Source organism: Metopolophium dirhodum, chromosome 1 (genome assembly GCF_019925205.1).
Source record: "Metopolophium dirhodum isolate CAU chromosome 1, ASM1992520v1, whole genome shotgun sequence".
Lineage (NCBI taxonomy): Eukaryota > Metazoa > Arthropoda > Insecta > Hemiptera > Aphididae > Metopolophium > Metopolophium dirhodum.
The window spans coordinates 23,307,043-23,329,618 of NC_083560.1; the positions used below are offsets into that span (position 1 = coordinate 23,307,043).

Genomic DNA, 22,576 nt, shown 5'->3' on the forward strand with positions numbered 1-22,576 from the left:
AAAATACAAGTGGGGTTGTCATGGAATTTGGCTGATATGTCTTTAAACTTTATAGCAATAAGTAATAACTACTATAATAAGTGGCCAGAAGTATATTTTGATGCATTTTTTTTCAAAATATTTTTCTACCTACTTATATTTTTTATATTACTTATAAAGTTTATCCTATTTCTAAGTAAAGAACACTATATCCCCGTTTTTTTCCGTCCGTTAGTTACGAATTTACACGATGTTGATATTATATCCAGGTCCGGATTGAGACCTAAAGTGCCAGTAGGCTATAACAAGTTTTGTATAGTATCCTCATTCCTCATATACTAGCCCTTTGCGACAGTATTTTTGATAATATTTAATAAAAAAATATTGTATACATTTTTTTTTCATTTTTCAATTAGTAACCCATCATTACTCAACTTAAATTATAATAAATAATAATATAACTTTTTGTGATTTATTGACCTTATAACCATATTATTATGTTCATAATAATTATATATGTGTACGACAAGTAAAAAAAATTAATCTCGACTACTATAGTGAAGGCTGCAGACTACCGTCTAATTCAATTTGAAATTTTTTGAAATTTTATATGCAAAGTAATTTATAAAAATGGTTGTATAAAAAATCATATAGATATTATAAATGATAAATTGTAATTGAGTTGGTGTTTTTAGATTCTGAGGGTAGCGAATTAACGGTTTGTATTTACAGTAATGTGTATTTTTTTCTGTCTGTCATTATGCATTAACAATATTTTGAAGTGGTAAAAAAGCTCCGACATAAGCATTTTATCTGATAAAAAAGTGAAACTAGTTGGTGTTTACGAGAGGTCAAAAACGAAAATGTCCAATAGCTTACGAAAGCGGTGGGGGAAAAAAATAGTAATTTTTGAAAATTCGATTTTATTTATTTGATTTACCTCAATAACTTATAACCGCCTGCACTTGAAATTTTCACCAAATATTTGTATTAGCATTTTTATATGGCAAATTTTCAAACTATTTTGACGCTTTTTGAGCTATCTACTTATTATAGTTAGAAAATTTTTTTAGTTTGTAAACTATTTTTCTGTTAGAAAATCATAAAATTGTTTTTTTCATAGCTTACATGAGAAATTTTAATAGTAGATTCCCCAAAAGTTTTTCTACTTTCATTAAGATTTTTTAACTTATAAGTTTGACGTGACGCGATTTATAATTATATCCATGAAATATTTTTAGTTTTTATTAATTTTTTTTTTAATTTATAAATTTCATTATTTATACAAGTATGCTAGGATGACTCGGCGTCTCCGTTCAGAATAATTTTTGGTTGCAATGATTTATTATTGAATTCAAATATAACACATTCATTACAATGACATGATTGGCAACTGTTGTACAGCAGAGCGTTATACCCACTTGTCTATTTTTTTTAAACTGTACTCTACTTATGCTAAGTAAGTTACAAATAATTTTTGTTTTCGTATACTGGAATCGTTTTGAACTTTAAGTATTCGTAAAAAAATATTTAATAGAGATTTTTGGGAAAAAAACAAACAATGGATGGGAATCATTTGAGTTGAACTGAAATAATTATCTCCAAATTGTGTAAGGGTAAATAAATAATAAACAATTTATATTTTGTAAGAATAATGAATCTTATGTATCCATTTTTTAACAAGTTTGTGACATTGGAATCAATTTATCGAAAACAATATCATTTGAGCTCCTGTCACATTCATTATTCATTTTCAACGTTATTCCATTTCCCACGTCTAATTATTTATATAAACTTCTCAATTTACGACATTATTGTAAATATAAAATGGTACTATAACTCAATGTTTTTGGGTATCGGACCTTGGTGTGTATTGTTATAAAATAAAAAAATTATACTCTAATAAATATTTTAAAACTATACATTTTTTTTACACATTTGTCTTAGAGGTGGTAGCACCAAATTATAATATATAATATAATACTCATTGTACGTTCTGATGATGTTAGGTACCCAATATAAATAGTAAAAAAAAACACACACATATAATACACGAACCACCTGTTGAAGAACATAACATCGAGCAATGGGCATAACATATATAATAATCAAATGAGAAAACTTGAGTTCTGAAGGAAGTAGTTCAAACACGCAGAGTCTCCAAGTTCCGACGCACTCATCGCATTGGTGTACGTTGTATTATCCCATGGACACCCATTTTCGTGGGCATACTTGAGACAATCGAGGTTGCCACTGTCCGCAGCGTCGGCACACGTGACTTCGTTCCAGGGACACCCTTGCTCGTGCGCGTACCGCAGGCAATGTATGTGGCCGCTCTTCGCGGCGTCGGAGCACGTAAACGAGTCCCACGGGCACCCTTGCTCGTGCGCGTATGTCAGGCAATCCAGATGCCCACTGAACGCGGCCGACCGAGGCGTTTCGACGTCCCAGGGACATCCATTTCTGTGCAGGAACACAAGGCAGTCCAGCATGCCGTTGTCCGCGGCCTCGGAGCACACCGTTTCATCCCAGGGACATCCGTTTTCTCGCGCGTATTCGAGTACCCTTAGGTGGCCGTTACCCGCCGCCATGCTGTATGTCTGCTCGTCCCACAAACACCCGTTACTGTGAGCGTATATCAGGCAGTCCAAGTGGCCCTCCTGCGCCGCAGCGGCGCACGTAGTTTCGGTCCACTCGCACCCGTTTTCCCTCGCGTATATCAAGCAGTCCATATGCCCACCAGCCGCGGCCGACGCGGGCGTGTTGTCGTCCCACGGGCAACCGTTACTGTGCAGGTACATAAGGCACTCCAGTCTACCGTATATCGCTGCCTCGGAGCACGTTGTCTCGTCCCAAGGACATCCGTTTTCTCGCAAGAACTCTAGTACCTTGATGTGGCCACCGGCCGCCGCATGGCTGAACGTCAGCTCGTCCCACGGGCATTCATTAACAAACGCGTATACCAGGCAATCGATGTGCCCACGTCTCGCGGCCATTGTGCACGCAGACGAGTCCCACTCGCACCCGTTGTCCCACGCATACGCCAGGCAGTCTAGATGTCCACCAGCCGAGGCCGATTGGGTAGTACTGTAGTCCCAGGGGCACCCGTTTCTGTTCAGGAACACGAGGCAGTCCAGCTTGCCATTCAACGCTGCCTCGGAGCACGCCGTTTCATCCCACGCGCAGCCGTTCTGTCGCGCGTACAACAGTATCCAGATTTGGCCACTTCTCGCCGCCATGCTACATGTCGACTCATCCCACGGACACCCATTATTGTGTGCGTACACCAGACAGTCGATTTGGCCACCTTTCGCTGCCTCGGCGCACACAGATTCGTCCCATGGACAGTTGTTTTCTCGGGCGTACATGAGTGCCTGGAGATGGCCGCTTCCCGCCGCCATGCTGCACGTCGTCTTGTCCCACGGACATCCATTATTATGTGCGTATGCCAGGCAGTCAATTTGGCCACTGTTCGCTGCGGCCGCACACGTTGCTTCGTCCCAAGAACATCCTTGTTCATGTGCGTATATCAGGCAATCCATGTGGCCCGCCTCCGCCGCCGCGGAGCAAGTTGATTCGGTCCACTCGCACCCGTTGTTCAACGCATATGCCAAGCAGTCCAGATGGCCACCGGCCGCAGCCGACCGAGGAGTATCGTCGTCCCAAGGGCACTCGGTACTGTGTAGGTACACAAGACAATCCAGATGGCCGTACTGGGCGGCCTTGGAGCATGCAGTTTTGCCTCGTGGACAGCCGTTGTCGTACATGTACTCGAGTACCTTGACGTGGCCACTGCCTGCCGCCAAGCTGCATGTCTCTTCGTCCCAAGGACATTCGTTAATGTGGGCGTACGCAAGACACCTGATTTGGCCATGCTTTGCTGCCTCGCTGCACGTCGTCCCGTCCCATGGACATCCGTTGTCTCGCGCGTACTCCAGTACCTCGAGGTGGCCGCTGCCCGCCGCCATGCTACACGTCTGTTCGTCCCATAAACAACCATTACTGCGTGCGTATACGATGCAATCCAGGTGTCCCGCTTTGGCCGCGTTCATGCACGTCGTCGCGTCCCAGGGGCAATCCATCTCCTGCGCGTAAACCAAGCACTCCAGGTGTCCCTCGTGGGCCGCATTATTGCAGGTCGTCACATCCCAGGGGCAGCCCATCTCGTGGGCGACCCTCAGGCAATTTATGTGCCCGTAATACGCGGCAACTGCACAGATGTCATTGAACCGTTCCATGCGTTCGTTGTCGGCCTGCACCACCTTGGCGAACACGGACGTCCTGTCACCACTCGGGTCAAAATTGTCGTTTTCCGCGTTTAGATCAACGATTTCGAACAGTGACATGCAACATTCACGCAAGTCCAAGTGTGGCACCTCCATCCTGTCATACTTTTTCCGCTCAGGTTCGTTACTGGCGCGGTACGCCGTCATGGCCAGACTGAACACGGCGTACGGTCTGTCGTCGTTATTCATGATCGCAACTGTTTGGCACAAACAATTCACGACCAGAGGACGGTTTGGGCGTCCTGTAAACAAATAATACACAAAACATATTATAAAACTAAAATCAACTTCAATAAAAAAAAGATGGGTAAGTGGATGTTGCTCTGCTGTATAGTAGGTTACAAGTGGGTCACTGTAATGGATGGTGTTAAATTTTAATTCAATGATATAATATCATTGTATAAGAAAAACGATTCTGAGCGAAAACGGTCAGTCAGCCTATGATATTACCAAGTATATTTGATGATATTATTGTGAATAAAGTAATTTATATATAACCTATTTACGTGGAGCCTTGTTTTAAAATTTTAATCCTTAGCCATAAAAGTTGAACATTTTATAAATTTTTAACTACAAAATAATTATTCAATTTGAAATTTGATAAATTTTGTCAAAATTTGAACTTTAAATGCTCATAAAAAAAAATTGTGCCTATGTATTTTTAATATTTTCAACTGCTATTGTAACAATATATCAGGAGCCTTGCATTAAATTTTCATGCTTTTTTACCCAACAAATAAAAATTTATTGATATTTATAGAAAAAAAAACTAAAAAAATTGAAAACTGACAATGTCCATTAACAGCTCAAAAAGAATCAAATTATTTTCAAAATTTTATCGTGTATAGAAAATGCTAATATAAACACTCAGTGGAATTTTCAAGTATCTACAGTCATACATTTTTTAATTACAACAAAATAAGAAAATCGTTACGAGTGAATATCAAATGTTGTAATAATATGAATTTCAAACGCTCATAAAAATTTAATTTGACTTTCTTGTAGACATTTTTTTTTTTGATAAAGGTAGACAAACTTATGGATAATCTTGTATTACATTTTCAAATCTTAGATTCAAAAAGAAAAATTTTTATGAATTCTCAACTCAGAATAATTTGCTAATTTTCGTGATTTTTCCGTATTTTATCAAGATTTGAACTTTTAATGCTTATAAATAAAATCTGTGACTAAGGGTTTTTAATATTTTTCAAATATCATAGTACCAATATAGTAGGAGCCAACAGGAGCCTGCAGTTTTATTGACATCCATAAAAAAAAAAAAAAAAAATGGAAACTGAAAATGTCCATAAACACCTCAAAATAAGTTTAAATATTTGGAAAATGTTATGGTATATAGAAAATGCTAATATAAATATGTATATGTTATTACATGTCTATTTATAAAAAAAAAAAACGTACATCATTGTAAAATCAATACATTCATCGCTTCGCTCAGAATCTAAAATAGTCAACTGTAAAGTTACGCTATTTTAAATTATTAAATTTGATTATTCAACAAGTATACAAGAATGACATAATGTTCCCTCCAGAATAGTTTTTCATATAAAATGGTTTATCATTGAATTCAGATATAACACATACATTTAGGGTTATGAGTATGAAATTTTCGCTTTGAATTATTTCACTCTTCTTGAAATATTGAAAAATGTTTTTTTAAATTACTTTTTAAACTATGTTTTTAGGTATGTTTCATCAAATCATCACTAGATGGTCATACTGATTTCATACCTGATTAGTTATTACTTATTACTAGGGCTCGGATTTTGTAGCAAATGCTTCTTTTGGGGGAAATGTGATAGAAAGATAATTCTTATATATAAATACGTTTTGAATCGTTCTGATTTTAATGAAGTAAATTTTTTTTTGCTTTTTTCCACAAAACCTGCTTTTCCCCTATTTGCTTATTTTTTCTTGATTTTTACATATTTTTCTTAAAAACTTAGCTTATTTCTATGTATATTATACGTCATGGACTATATTATTATTACCAGAAATTATAAAACCAGTAAAAAAACTAGTAATAAATATATGACTGATAAAATAACTGTCGTTATTGTGCCAAAATAGTTTAATCTACAATTATCTATAGTTGTATTTACGACTCAAGAAAAAGGAAAATTATCTGAATTATACCTGCGTATTTGTATAGCACGTTCTAATACTTTAGTTGGCCGGTAAAGATCAATCGACAATCAGTGAGGTATAGACGTATAGTGTTCTAAATAATTTCTCTCATCGTCAAATGCCAAAAGTTAAAAATTAAAAAAATCGTAAGAGAATTTGGTGAAAATGTGCTTATGACTGACAGAAATATTATACTTTGTAAATTTTGTGAAGTCAAAATAAATTCTGATAAAAAATATAACGTTTAACAAGATATTGGCAGAGAAAAACACAAAGAAGCATTGAAAAAACTTAAAGCTGCAAAACATAATGCAGTTTAGCCATTCATTCAACAATTTTGTAAGTCTGATTTTTATGCTGACCTATGTTCCGCACTTGTAGCGGCGAATATCCTCCTAACCAAATTAAATAACGAACATTTTCGGTCATTTCTTTCAAAATATTGCAATAAAACTATTCCAAATAAATCAACTTTACGAAAAGGATACTTCGATTCTTGCTACACTAATACGATAGCTAAAATACACGATGCTGTGAACGGCCAAAAAATATGGATTTGCATAGATGAAACAATTGACAGTAATAATAAGTTATTACCAATATTTAATTCCGGATCATGTTAGAAAGATGATATTATATATATATTATATATAATATAGATAATTATTATGTAATTTGTGTTATGTATTTATATGTAACAAATATTTCTATAATATTTTTCATTAACACTTACTAAGCAGAGGTGTTTACTGTACTTTCTACTATAATTTTAAATTAGTAGTTTATATAAGTAAGTACAAATAATTTAAAACTAAAACTAAAAATTAATTATTTAAAAAATATTTTTATATTATTGTTTTAATGTTTAAAGGAAACTAGGCTCTGACTGATTTTAATAATTTCAATATAAATAATGGTTTTTTTGGATTCAATTCGGTTGGAATTTTTAATAAAAGTTATGGAAACTAATTTTTGTTAATAAAAAATTTGAAATTTAAAATGTCTGTATAATTGTTATAGGCATCTCGTATCTGTAGTTCTATTAAATTACATTTAGTAAATGATTTGATACAATTCTCAATTATAGGAATTTATAGGTCACCTAATCATAGTATAGATTCGTTTTTAACTAGTTTAGAAAGCTATTTATAGAGCATATATCGAGCATTAAAAACGTTATCATCTTGGTGATAGGTTAAAATATATTCTTTAATGTCTATGGTGTTTGCCCCCACCACGCCATTCTCGAACACACCTACACTCTCAGACACTATATCATATTACCTATTGAAAGCAAAGTATTTCTTGTCGCATACACGACTACCATAATAAATTTAAGTCAGTGTTTTAAAACAAGTTAATACTTACTTCTAGTCACGTAACAATAATGACTTACAAAAAATAAGGTATCAACAAAATAATATTATGATTGATATCCTAACAAAAACACTACGTCAAATTCCGTGTAAAAAATCGGAAAATATAAAAAATACTGCTCTAAAAGTTGTGATATGGTGTTATAGTAAAGTCTTTGAATATAGATATATCTTATAGATATTATTTATGTTAAAATAGTCTGCTAAATAATTGAACTTAGCTTGGCGACTTAAGTAAAAATATAAAAATACTATAGCATAATGAGTACCTATACCTACATAATAATATAAAAAGACTACAGTAATTGAAATAGATAGGTAGTACTAATCAAGTGTTCTAAAGTCACCAAGCTAGTGTCAATTATTTAACAGACAATTTTAATACAAAATATTATATCTATAATTCAAAGACTTAGCTATAAAATGATATCACAACTTTTAGAGCCGTTTATTTATACTTAGAGATATTTTACACGGAGTATTTGTTGGGATAATAATATACTTGAGAAGTTTAAAGTACCTACCCACGAATAATATTTTTAAATTTCAACAAAATAACTAAAATCGTTATTCGAATAACAGTTAGTTATGTTAGTATTTTAGTTATTAATTATGTAAGTTCGTCCAAATTTGAACTTTAAATGATTATAAAAATAAGCCATGCAAATGTATTTTTAATATTTTTTACTGCTGTTGTAACGATATATCATGAGCCATGAGCCTTGTATAAAACCTTGTATGTAAAAAACAAGATATTTAATCTTGTTTTTTGACCTACCCAACAAATACAATTTCATTGACATATTCTATAGAATAAAAATCTAAATAAAAATTTCAAATGCCTATAAATAAATCAAAACTAATCAAAGTATTTTGAATGTATAGAAAATTATAAAATAAACATTTGATGAAAATTGTAAATATCTACGGTTATTAGTTTTTGAATAAAAAAGGAAATCGTTGTACCTATGATAATTTGTAAATTTAGGGGTATATATTCAATGTTTAACTTCAAACGCTCGTAAAAATTGTATTTGACTTCCCAGTAAAGGTTTTTTTTACGTTCAATGACGTAAATTTAAAGTTTATACGTCAACTTAAGTAGAATCTTGTATTATATTTTCATATATTATAATATGTAAATAGAAAAGCATTAGCCAGTTAATATAACCAAGCAATGGCCATTTGAGAACCTAAAGATTAAGACTTTCTTACTGCAGAGGGGTCACAGTTATAGATTATTTAGAACAATATAAGGTAAAAAAAAAAATGTTTGGTAATACAATTATCAGTTTCCTAATTATCCGTTTTTTCGTTGGATATAATTTATATCCAACGAATTATATATCGAACGATTTATATCATATAAATAATGATGCCTCGTTGGGCGATTACGCTGTTAGATGTAGAGTTATATATCTTTTTTTTTTTTACAGTAAAAGTGTTATTGAAATAAGCCTTAAGTTCTAAAATATAGTGTTGGTTTAGTTGATTTTATAAAAAAATTAAGTTAGCTACTTACTTTACTCGCCACTTAAATTAAATTATAAAGAAATTTATTTATTTATCAATCAATAAAGTTTCATAAAATATATGTTAATAAAAATATATGAGTTAAAATAATATATGTTTATATGTGTTAAATCTTAATTCAGCGATAGGTTTTGTGTAAAAATTCCAATTTTCCTTAATTTTTTATTTGTTTTTCCCGGGTGCGGCGCTTTATTAGATGTAAAATGTCTTATTACACTATTCCTATATTCAGTGATTATTGTTGTATAATATAAAATATTGATATGCATTGTATATTGAAGAATAAATAATTAATTAGTGTTATGTATATTAGAGTATTGATCAGTATAGTTAATAGCGTATCGGTAGTGTATACGAAAAACGATTAAGAGCGAAGACGGTTTGTCGGCCTAGGATATAATATAATATAATATTCATATTGTTATTATTAATACAATAGCCGGCAAGTTATTAATATTATTTGCATATTGTTGTATTTCAATATTTTTTATATAATTATATTATATTAATATACTTGAAAAGTTTCAAGTTCCTTCGAATAATATTTTTAAATTACAACAAAATAACTAAAATCGTTATCCTTGGTTATTTAATATGTACCTAATTTAGTTTAAATTTGAACATAAAATAATTATAAACAACCTGTGAGCATATATTTTTAGATTTTTTAGTTACAGAATGAAATAGGTACTTACGTGGAACATTGTTTTACATATTTTAATCCCTACTAAATAATTTGTACATTTCAGTTTGATAAATTTCGACAATATTTGAGCTTTAAATGTTTACAAAAAAAACATGCTCATTGTTCAACTGGTGTATCAGGAGCCTTGATTCTATTTGCAAGTGGTTTAACCCAAGGAATGACATTTATAGAAAAACATTTTTAAAAAGGTGGGTAAGTGGATGTCGCTCTGCTATACAGTAGGTTACAAGTGGGTCACTGTAATGGATGGTGTTAAATTTGAATTCATTGATATAATATCATTGTATAAGAAAAACGATTCTGAGCGAAAACGGTCAGTCAGCCTATGATAGGAGCCTATGAAATAAGTATATTTGATGATATTACTGTGAATAAAGTAATATAGTAATATAGTAATATAGTAATATATTTTCTCGAAAACAGATTTTGCGTCAAAATTCCCGTTTTTCCTTAATTTTTCTTTTGTTTTTTTTACGTCGCTTTTGAAAACTACTGAGAAATTTTTACTTTTGACCCCCCAAAGTACCAACTAGATTCACTTTCCTATCAGAAAAGTTACTTTTGAAGAAAAGTAGTAGAAAATCCAAGTACTTTTACTGTCCTAAAAGGAGATGACAGACACAAAAATAAATAAATAAAAAAAAAAAAAAACACACATCATTGTAAAATCAATACATTCATCGCTTCGCTCAGAATCTAAAATTAAAAAATTAAAATAAAAAAAAACACATCATTGTAAAATCAATACATTCACCTCTTCGCTCACAATCTAAAAATTGTAATTTAAAATGTCCGAAAACAGCTCAAAACGAGTCAAAATATTTAAAAAACTTTTATCAACTATAAGAAATGATAAAATAAATATTTGGTGTAAATTTAAAGTATCTAAAATTGTTTTGAATGAAAACAAAATAAAAAAATCAGTGTAGTTTTTACGTACGTTTTTCCAGCCCCCCGCATATCAATTTTCGTGAATTTTCTTTTGCTAATATTTAGTACGTTATATGTTTGAATTTGTTTGACCCGAATCAAAATTTGTTTCACATCAGGTACCCCGGAAAATTTAATTTCCCCGTGTGGGGCAGAGGTAACGTTTCCCAGCCCCCCTCGTTAGTTAATAATGGATTTTCCATGTTAATTAACTGCTAAATATACGATGTCTAACTTCAACGCTTGTAAAAATTTAATTTGATTTTTCAGTAGTTTTTTTTTTTTGTTAAATATAAGAAAACTTAAGAAGAAGCTTGTATTACATTTTCAAAGCTTAGATATAAATAGAAATATTCTTATGCTTTTCTAAATCAAAATAATTTGCCAATTTTCGTGATTTCAATGAATTATATTATCTATATTTTAACTTCAGACGCTCATTATAAACTATTGTGGATTTACCAACGCTCAACTTTTTTTTAATTTCCACTAACAACTACTTATGAGGAACGTTGTACTACATTTTCAAGTTTTTTCACCGAACATTTAATCGACAATTATTAAAAAAAACAAATAAAACCAGAAATTTTCTTATGGCTATAAATAGATCAAAAATAGTCGCAATATTTGAAACTTTTTTGGAGCATATAAATCACTAATATAAATATTCAGTGAAAAAGTCATCTATCTACGGTAAGAGTTACATCAAAAACCAAAATCGATTTTTTTCTAAAACCTATGTTGCGTAAAAATTCCTGTTTTTCCTTAATTTTTTTTTGTTTTTTCAGACGCTTTCGAAAACTACCAGGAATTAACGATTCTCTTAAGAAAATTGGTAAATATACCACTGGAAAAGATACTTAAGTTGAAAATCAAAGCATTAGTTCGACTACTTATCATGTACACAGACACAAACATTCATTGTAAAATCAACACAATTCATCGCTCCACTCAGAATCAAATAATTACACACCAACTTTTAATAATTTAAATGCATCATAATATTTTCATAATTAATAAAAATATTAGGTAATAAAATTGAATCATAACTTATGATCATTACATTTATTATGTACCTATTTATATCAGTTATTTCGTATTATAAGCTTAATCATTATATTTTATTTGAATAAACAATTATTATTATTATTTTTCATATAAAAGCATATTTTTAATTCAAGAAAATATGTTTATATTAATATTCATATTAATAAAAAAGCATATTTTGTTATGATATTATTTGTAAGAGTAAAGAATCATTCTACATAGATACCAATAACTTAAAAATGATTCTAAATAAACTTTGAAATTAATCAATAGTATTACTATAGTTAAATATTTAAAATTTAGTTACAAAATGAAAAGTAAACAACGGTATTATTTCTAAAATTAATGTTGATAAGGATATGTAATCACTTAAATTATTTTTTACCCAAATTGTTTTGTAAAGAATATTATATTTTTAAGTAAAATAGAAGAGTTTTAAATTTAAAAGCGTATTAAAAAACGAAACTCATTTTGTATTCTGAGTGGAGCGATGAATGTATATTGATTTACAATGGTATGTGTTTTTTTTTTTTTAATTTTATCTGTACGATAAGTAGTCAAAATAATTCTTCAATTTTCAACTTAAAAAATAAAAAAAGAAATTAAGGAAATATAGAAATTTTTACTCAACATCGTTTTTCAAGTTTCAACTAAATTCTAAAACAAATTACCGTAGATACATGTAGATACATGACATTTTCACTGAATGTTTATAATAGTATTTTCTATACACCATAACACTTTAATAATATTTTGACTTGTTTTGTGATGTTTACGGAGATTTTCAGTTTCCAAATTATTTAGTATTTTTTTCTATAAATGTAAATAAAATTTGAATTCTTGAAAATTTAATATTAGGCTTCTAATATATTGTTACACCGGTAATTGAAAAATATTAAAAATACATAGCTACAATTTTTTTTTTACAAGTATTTTAAGATCAAATTTTGACAAAATACGTAAAAATCATGAAAATGTGCAAGTTATTTTGAGTTAGAAATTCGTAAACATTTTTATTTTTAAATATAAGTTTTGAAAATTGAATACAAGATCCTTCAAAAGTTTCTATATGTTTATCAACAAAAAAATGTCCATCGGAAAGTCAAATTACATTTTTATAACCGTTTGAAGTTCAAATTATTACAAAATTGGATTTCTCTCACAATAACACTCGATTTCTAATGTAGCTATTTTCTAATCGAATAGATACTTGAAATGTACACCATATATTTTATCAATACCTATACTTGATTAAATTTTCAAAATATTTTGACTCATTTTCAGCTGTTTATGGACATTTTAAATGTTTTTCTACAAATGTCAATAAAATTTAATTTGTTGTTTTAAAAAGCGTTAAAATGTAATACAGGGTTCCTAATATATTGTACAATAGCAGTTGAAAAATATTAAAAATACATAGGCACAATTTATTTTTATAAGCATTTAAAGTTTGAAATTCGATAAAATTTAACAAATTAAAAATTAAAAAATGATTTTTAGTTTAACAAAATTGAAAAACGATTTTGTAATTAAAAATATATAAAATTTTCAACTTTTATAGCTAAAGATTAAAAATTTAAAACAAGGTTAACACAGTTTTTTTTATAGTTACTTTTCGTTTTAATTTGGACAAAATTAGATATTTAAACAAAGAAGAACAATTTTAGCTTTGTATTAAAATTTAAAAAGATTATTCGTGGGTACTTGCATCTTCTTAAGTATATTATTATACACAAATATAATAATAAACTAATAATAATAATTCAACTTAACCGGCTACCGTATTAATAATAACAATATAAATATAATATAAAATATCGTAGGCTGTCAAACCGTCTCCACTCACAATTGTTTTTCGTATACAATGATATTATATCATTGAATTCAAATTTAACACCATCCACAACAGTGACCCACTTGTACCCTACGTCCTACCGTACAGCAGAGTGACACCTACTTTTTTATATACCTATGGATTACAATAATTTTTTCCTCATAAAGTCATAAATATTTTAATTAGGTACTTTTTCCTTTCCATTTATGCTTATTTAGTTTATCCTTGTCATTAGGTGTGTATCCCAATTTATTAAAAACATTTTTTATCATTCCGCTTTGAGTGATCAATCCGCAGGCGAGTAGGTGACTTTGCATATAGCATTGACCTAGTTTTGGTAGTAGCGAATAAACTCGACGGCGAGTTGCAAGTAAATTCACCCTTCACCCACTGTAAATTGTATTTTGTAACCTACCTATGCATTAGGTATCAAATGTATTATCAACTACCTAGTAACTACCTACTTAGTTGTTACAAGTACTGAAGTACAAGACTCACCAGATATAAATATTACGAGTATTGTCTATTTCGTCAAATTGATCACGTCACTGTCACTAAAAGCTTGCGTAAATCTAAATATTTAACAAAAATAAATAAAATACAATATTAATAATTAGGGCTCGGATTTGTATGTATTTATATAACCAAAGTATGTATTTATTAACAAAAATATGTACATAAATATGTGCTAAAGAATTCAAAATATGTATTATCAAAAAAAAAAACAATAATTATAATTAATAATAGGTATAATAAAATATAATAAAAAATTTATATTTATCTAACTATATTGATTACAATTAATAACATTCATTTTTAAATTTTCGAATCCAAAAGATCGCCGATATTGTCGTAACATTTTTATAATAATTAATAATAAAATGTAATAACATTTTTTTATTTGTTTAGTTATCTAATTATATTGATTATAGTTATGATAATAACATGCACTTTAAAATTTTCGAATTCAAAAGATCGTAGATATAATATATAGTCAAGATAACCTTTCAATAATTCTGAACTCTGAAGAAAAGACATTAAAACTGTATAATTGTCTAAATATGTGAGAAAAAATTGAATAGTAGGTAGTGAAATATGTAAAACATGTATTTATGACAAAATATGTTTTATCAAAAATCTTGTGAAACAAATTTATCATTTGCCGAAATTAGTTTATCATGTCGCAGAGAAAATATGTATTTACATATAAATCCGAGCCTTATTAATAATCCTTACCAATTGGATACTTGTTTTGTTTAGATAAATTAAAAGCGTATACGATTCCATACGATAACCCTATACTATGGATTATTGATTTATAAACGAATGAAATGATAACTATAATTATTCACACGTATTATATAAAAAGATAATACGATAGATATTAATAAATATTTTTGTTTCTAAATAACCATATTGTATTTCATCGTCTCAGAATGAAAAGGTTTTAACGTAATTTTTGTAATTGTTCAGTGGAACGTTTTTAAGTTAGGCCGTACCTACCTATCATTCACGTATGAATTAGAACGTTTTCATTCTCTGTATCTCATTGAATAATCAACGGGTCGATACGGTTTTGGGATTGAATTATGCAAAAAAAAATATTAAATAATAATATGCAAAAAAAACCATTTTTCAAAAAAATTGATTTAGAACCTTTTCATTCTGAGACGAAGATTTATTTTAAAAGCTTGTTCTCCGTATAGCTAACCTATTCTCATTGACCCACTTAGCCAGCTGCCCTATGAATATGTGATTTTTTGTCGAAAATTAGTTCAACATACCTTACTAGTGTACTACGTATAGAAAAACAAATCACTAATAATAAAAATGTGTTGTTACCAAATTAAAAACTTTATGAATATTAATGTAAATAGAATATAATTTGAAAGTTTTTATGATTTTTACGAATTTTGTTAAGATTTAAAGTTCAAAAGTTCAAAAGCATATACAAATAAATGTTGTTTTTATATTTTGACTAATGATAATTTGTTTTAGGAACAATAAATTCATGATGAGTACCTAACTTTTCATTAAAAAATGTCAAGCTTTTTGACCATGCATTCAAAACCGCATTTCGACTAGCTTTCTACTTTACAAGTACAAGACTTACCAGATTGAGTAATAGTTATAATACGAGTTCTGTCTTTTTTGGCAAATTGATCTCGTTCAACTGACAATAAAAGCTTCAGTAAATGTGAATATTAAACTAAAATAAATTAAATACAATAATTAATCCTCAGCGGTTGGCAAAATATTCTGTTTAGAAAAGTGAAATGTGAGAAACGTACGATGTCGTACGGTATCCCTTTAGCTGTATTGATTTATTAACTAATGGACAGTGCGCTTGTGCAGCTACACGCGTAAAGAGAGAAGACGTCAGCCGACAAAGGAGATAGAGCTATCATTTTGCACTTTAGATCATATTCTATGGGTGGAGCCCCATGCCCATCTTTCGAGGATTCACAATTTGACGCACGCGTAATAAGTCACCGAGGGTGAATCGTGCCATCTATGCAGGTCCAAGTGTAGTTGTCACGTATTTAGGTACACTTAAAAAAATACGGAGGTTCCGGATGAGACGCGGGCATCTACGCATGCGTGAGTAGAGAGTACTTATACATAATAGTCGTCCCATATTCAAACCGCAGACTGAGTCTATAGAGATGAAACGCGCCATCTACGCATGCGTGATCAGTGGCGCAGCCGGGAGGGTTTTAGGCGTTTAAAGCACATAGCCCCGTCATCCACCAAGCCGGCCATGTCAGAATATTGATTTAAAATGTATAGGTAGTTACTAGTTAGGTAGTTAACTAATATAGTATAACTTTCTGATCCCGCTCATTTCGTTGCACGTAAATAATTACAACTCTTAAAAAAATTGCTATTATTGAACTCATTTTGGGCGTTACTCGCTGCAGTAAGTGCAACTCAGCCACCTTGCTAAACAATGTGCGAAAATTATATTTGATGCATGCTTGTACCTGATCTGCTCAAATAACTAATGGCAAATTATAATAAATAAATACTAATTTCTATTAATTATTTCTCATATTACCACCAATAGCAATCATTTATAAACAAAAATGTCCATCATATATCTCAAAATCTCTGTTTGAGCTCCTCCCCGGGACTGAGTCCAATTGTAAATCTAAACCATCCAAGGACCCACTCGCACACTAAAAATTTCATCAAAATCGGTGCAGCCGTTTAGGAGGAGTTTGAATACTAACACACGGACAGAAGAAATATATAATATATTCACAAAGTTATGGATTTAGTATGTTTTTGTTTACCTACGTTTATTACAACTGCCAACAGGTGATATCTGTTGCATTAAAGGTTGTTCCGCAAAAGCTGGACATGTACGTTTTTTTTATGCACAATGCACATAGTACCACGGCCACCTACACTTTATTACGTCATTATTTCATTATTACGTTCATTTAGAAATCTAAATGTTGAACTTGGTGTTAAATGGGTAACTTTATACATTTATACAACCCATGGATAAAGTTTACAAGTTCAGCGGTAGTGAATTTTATACAGTCTGCTGAAATGTACTATAGTATTTCATATGATAGTATATTAGGAAACACTTCGTCAAAATTACCTGTATTTCAGAGTTTTTGTGGTGCGACGAATGTACTGATTTTACGACAGTGCGCTATTTTTTTTAAATGAATAAATTTTTTATGTGTCGGTCATCACCTATTGGGGCAGTAAAAATGCTTCGATTTTTCACTTAGCATCTTTCCTGGTTGGAAAGAGATAATAGTTGGTACTTTTACAAGGTCAAATTTGAATTTTCTTCAAAAAGAGTTTTCTTAAGTATCAGAAAAAACTAAAAAAAAATTAAGAGAAAACAGGAATTTTACACAAAATCAGATTTGGATAAAATTGGTTTTATTTTATGGTTAAACTTAAAAACTAATAACCGGAGATACTTGACATTTTCACTGAATGTTTATCTTATCATTTTCATAAATAATACAACTTTAAAAATATTTTGACTATTTTATTTGAAGTATTTACAGGCATAAGAAAATTTCAATTTTTACTAGCTTTTTTCAAATTATTTTCAATAGAACAACTTTTGCTCTGTGAAAAAATGTAATACTGCTTTTGTTAGTGTAAATTAAAAAAAGGTGGGTAAGTGGATGTCGCTCTGCTGTACAGTAGATTTCAAGTGGGTCACTGTCCACTGAATAATGGTTGGTATTAAATTTGAATTCAATGATATAATATCAAAAAAAAAAAAACGAAAAACGATTTTGAACGGTGACGAATTGTCAGTGTGGATATTTTATATTATTATTAGTAATTAGTAATTAGTAATTTTTTTTATATTAAAGCATTTTTTTAAGGCATTATGTAGTGTTTTTTTTAGGACATTTTTCTTATTTTTTATGGCAATAAAGTCCGTTCCTTACTTATAACTATTATTATTAATACGGTAGTCGATAAGTTGAATTGATATTATAAAATTACAAAAAAATAACTTATATCGATATTCTTGGTTATTTAATATGTAATTTCCTCCAAATTTAAACATAAAATAACTATAAAAAAAAACTGTGTTTTTATATTTTTGAGATTTTTTGGTTACAGAATAACCTGCTTACGTGGAACCTTGTTGTAAGTTTTCAACCATTGGTTATAAAAGTTGAACATTTTATACATTTTTAACTACAAAATCATTTTTAAATTATAAATTTGATAAATGTTGTCAAAAATCGAAATTTAAATGCTTATAAATAAAAATTGTACTAAGTATTTTTAATATTTATTAAACTGCAATTTAATATTGCTTAAATTAGAAGCCCTGATATTTACTATAGAAAAAAAAAACTAAAAAAATTGAAATTTGAAATTGTCCGTAAACAACTCAAAATAAGTCAAAATATTTTGAAAACTTAATAAAGTATAGGAATTGATAAAATAAGCATATAATATAAATATAAAGTATTCGTTTTTAAATTACAACTAAATAAGAAAATCGGTACATGAAACATCGAATGAATATCCAATGTTGTAAAAATGTTAACTTCAAACGTTCATAAAAGTATAATTTAACTTTCTAGTAGTCATTTTTTTTTTTTGATAAATGTAGACAAACGTCTCATAAAATCTTATAAATAGTTACAACAGCAGTTGATAAATATTAAAAATATATAAGTACGTTTCTTTTAAATAAGTATTTAAAGTTCAAATTTTAACAAAATCTCAAAAATTTGTTTTTCTTATACAATGATATCATATCATTGAATACAAATTTAACACCATCCATTACGGTGACCCACATGTAACCTACTGTACAGCAGAGCGACATCCACTTATCCACCTTTATTTATTTAAAAGCATTTAAAATTCAAATTTTTATAAATTTATCAAAATCACGAACTTAATTTGTAGTAACATATATAAAATGTTCAATTTTTATAGATATAAGGAATAAGGATATCGTAATAGGTATTTCATAATGTAACCAAAAAATCATGACCATTAAATATATAAACACAGTTTTTTTTTATAGACATTTTAAGTTCAAGTTTGGACCAAATTACATATTAAAACCCAAAAATAATGATTTTAGTTATTTTTCGTATTTTAAAATATATTGAAAAATAACAATATTTTCTTATATTTTGTATACTAATTATTAGGTACGCTTATCCATTAGGACACTAGGACACTAAGTAAACAATTTCCAAAGGAATTTGGAGTATTGGTGGGTACCGAAATTAAAATATTTCTCTGCACCACCAGAAATTGAGGCCAGTTTACGCCACAATTATAAAGTTTTACGAAAAAAATGTGAATAAAAATAATTGAGTAACAATTTATTTTTTATTATTATAGATATATAGTTATAGTATATTCAACCTGCTAATATTGTGTACATATACTAGTAGAAGTAGTAACAATTAGTGCATATTAAAGTAGGTATAAAGAACAATTTATAGAGCATAAATAGCAGGGACGGACTATGTATGAGACCAGTCAGCAAATTTTTTAATTCGGAGCCATGATTCTTGATGTTTTCAGAGACATGTTATGAGTGGGTTAGAACAGTGTTCCCAACACCCCAACGCGACGTACTTTAATTTAAAAGGAGAAGTAACTTAAAATACACAAGGTTAAATTAGTTAAATATGAATGTTTATTTTTCGTAAAACATTTTGGTTGCATTTCCCAATTTATCACACAAAACTTGATTGTTTTAAATATTTATTTTGTATAATTAAAAATAGCCTGATATGTTAATTTTCGCATTTTTCTGAATTGGTTGACGTATATTAAAATATAAATATTTTATAAATTTTTAACTACAATATAGTTTGCACATTTTCACGGTTTTAACAAATTTCGTAAAAATGTGAACTTATACCTATAGGTAATTACGCTTATATTACAAAAAAAATGCGCTGTTTCAATATGTATAGCCATGCATGTATTCATATTTTATTTAAATATTGACACTTATAACTTTATTGGTGGCAAGTTACGATAATGTATAATATTATAAATTGTAATGTAGTAGGTACTAATGTTTCTATACGACTATACACATACGTCATGATACGGTAACTATTAAACATTATAATATATGTTTTATATATTTCTCTCCCCCCTGGGAATTTTTAACTGCATGTCAATATTGATATAGGTAAATAATATTATTAGATTATAAGTAATTTTTGTTTTGCACCCGGTGGGATCTTATCCTGCGGACGCGCTTGGGTTTGGTTCTTATAGATGTTATAATTAATGCTTATTATTGGGATGGTGATGTCATATTTTTATTAAGTTTTCATCGTACTAATTTTACTACAGTAATTTATTATTTTAGTACCTATTACTATTTAATTTCTAAGATAAATAATTTATATTTAATATTTTCTCATCTCCAACATGAAGAAATAATAATATGCGTTTCATTACATCCACCCTGGTTTTTTTATTGTGCCTTGTACCAACAACCGTACGTCCTTAGCTACATGGTTATTGGAAAATATAACTGCTCCAGACGTAAGTACTATTACGTTCAAAACATTTAGGTACCTACGCACCATGCACTGCAGCTCTAGACGAACTATTCCGTTAGTATTCCTGTATTTTACAATATTATATCATTTTCCGGTAACTGTACAACTCTTGGAAACCCTGGCTCGCATTATTTTTAATAAAAAAAAGCGAGTAAGTAGATGGCGATCTGCTGTTAAGTAGGTTACAAGTGGGTCAATGTATAATGGATTGTAACTTGAATTCAACGATATAATATCATTGTATAAAAAAAACGATTCTGAGCGGAGACGGTTAGTCAGTCTGGATATTTTATATTGTTATTATTTATTATATCCTGTAAGTTGAATTAATATTATAATATTATTATTTTTTATTCGTTTCTATGATGATAAACAAAGCTTTAGAAATTAAAATCCCATTTTTAGCAGTTTTTCGTAATTTGTCGGTGGTTTGGAATTAAATAACTATTTAGAAAATCGAAAAATGACCTCTTTAAAGTACCATCTTGATCCAATTTGCTAAAGTATAAGGTACTATATTAAGTTGAAATCAAAGTACTCCTTTTGGTAGACATTTTTTATACAGGATAAAAAAAATAAACACCATAGTAAAACCATTTAGCTTCCTTGCTCCGCTCAGAATCTAATATATATTTTATTTTATGTAGCATATTACACTGGTTGCCGAGTATAGGAAGCAGTGAAAAGGTTAATAACGGTTTATGTTATTTAATTTAGTATAGATAAGTTTATTAGAAATTCAATGGATCAAACCTCTGTATGTATTTAGTATATAGGTACTGATGTATTTGTAGCGGTATCAATTTTCGTTAATGAATATTTTACAACCGTTTAGGCCATAGACAATGATATTATTATACGAATATAAGATCGAATACCAGTAATGTTATAACTTATAGGTAATAATAATTATTACTAATAATAATAAATAGGTGAGATTATATAGTGCTTACAAATATTATACTGCAGCAGGAACCGCAACAGATAGCCTTCTCCTGAGTCTTGGAACACGTATACTTGTCACGCATTGAAGTCGAAGATATAGCAGGTCATATAGATGCCTCAGGTATAAATGTTTATAACACACCTATAAATAATTAATTTGCAATCAGATTATGCCGATCCATTTGTTTTCATGATATCGACACTTTACTTACGTGCGCTATAGTGGCGATGGCCCGTTCTGGGATAGTTATCGTTGTAATCTCTGCTAAAGAATTATAAAAACATTATGGAAATATGAGAGTAAATATTACGTTATATTATATTTTATTGGTTCAAGAAATATATAATGGCACACAATATTATTACTATTACCATTAGCAGTATTGGTATTATGTAATGTAGTATATAATGTAGGTACCTATTTATGTCTTGAGCATTGGTAATTTGATTGTCGTATTTCACTAAAGGAACATAAGTATACTCAAAATTGAAAAACAAAGTTTGAAACAAAATAACAGTGCTAACTAATATTGCTGTTTGCTCGTCGAAACAAACAAACAGTACTGATCGTAAGTACAATGAACCTACATATTGATAACTGTTCCTGCCGCCCGACCAAAGGCATGCGTACGGCGCTGCCACACCCTTGAAACCCAATAAGAGCCCGTCGTTAGGGGCGTCGCCGTTTTCGAAAAAATCAATCTCTCTCCGTTTAACGTCCGTTCCGATTACCGCTACAACAAATT

The 22,576-nt window shown here is 29.9% G+C and overlaps 1 protein-coding gene across 1 annotated transcript; it reads right to left on the reverse strand.

Annotated features, from left to right (window-relative positions):
* Positions 1–1,882: 1,882 nt before the first annotated feature.
* LOC132935433 (uncharacterized) lies at positions 1,883–22,374 on the reverse strand. The gene is made up of 5 exons (XM_061001979.1): positions 22,249–22,374; positions 22,043–22,095; positions 21,839–21,972; positions 15,950–16,045; positions 1,883–4,507 (listed from the first exon to the last, which is right to left on the reverse strand). Exon 5 carries the CDS (start codon positions 4,452–4,454, stop codon positions 2,088–2,090), a length of 2,367 nt encoding a protein of 788 aa, XP_060857962.1. The 5' UTR covers positions 4,455–4,507; positions 15,950–16,045; positions 21,839–21,972; positions 22,043–22,095; positions 22,249–22,374; the 3' UTR covers positions 1,883–2,087.
* Positions 22,375–22,576: the final 202 nt, after the last annotated feature.

Excerpts from the sequence above, each read along its gene's own strand:
- LOC132935433 (XM_061001979.1), bottom strand. The coding sequence starts at position 4,454 with ATGAATAACGACGACAGACCGTACGCCGTGTTCAGTCTGGCCATGACG.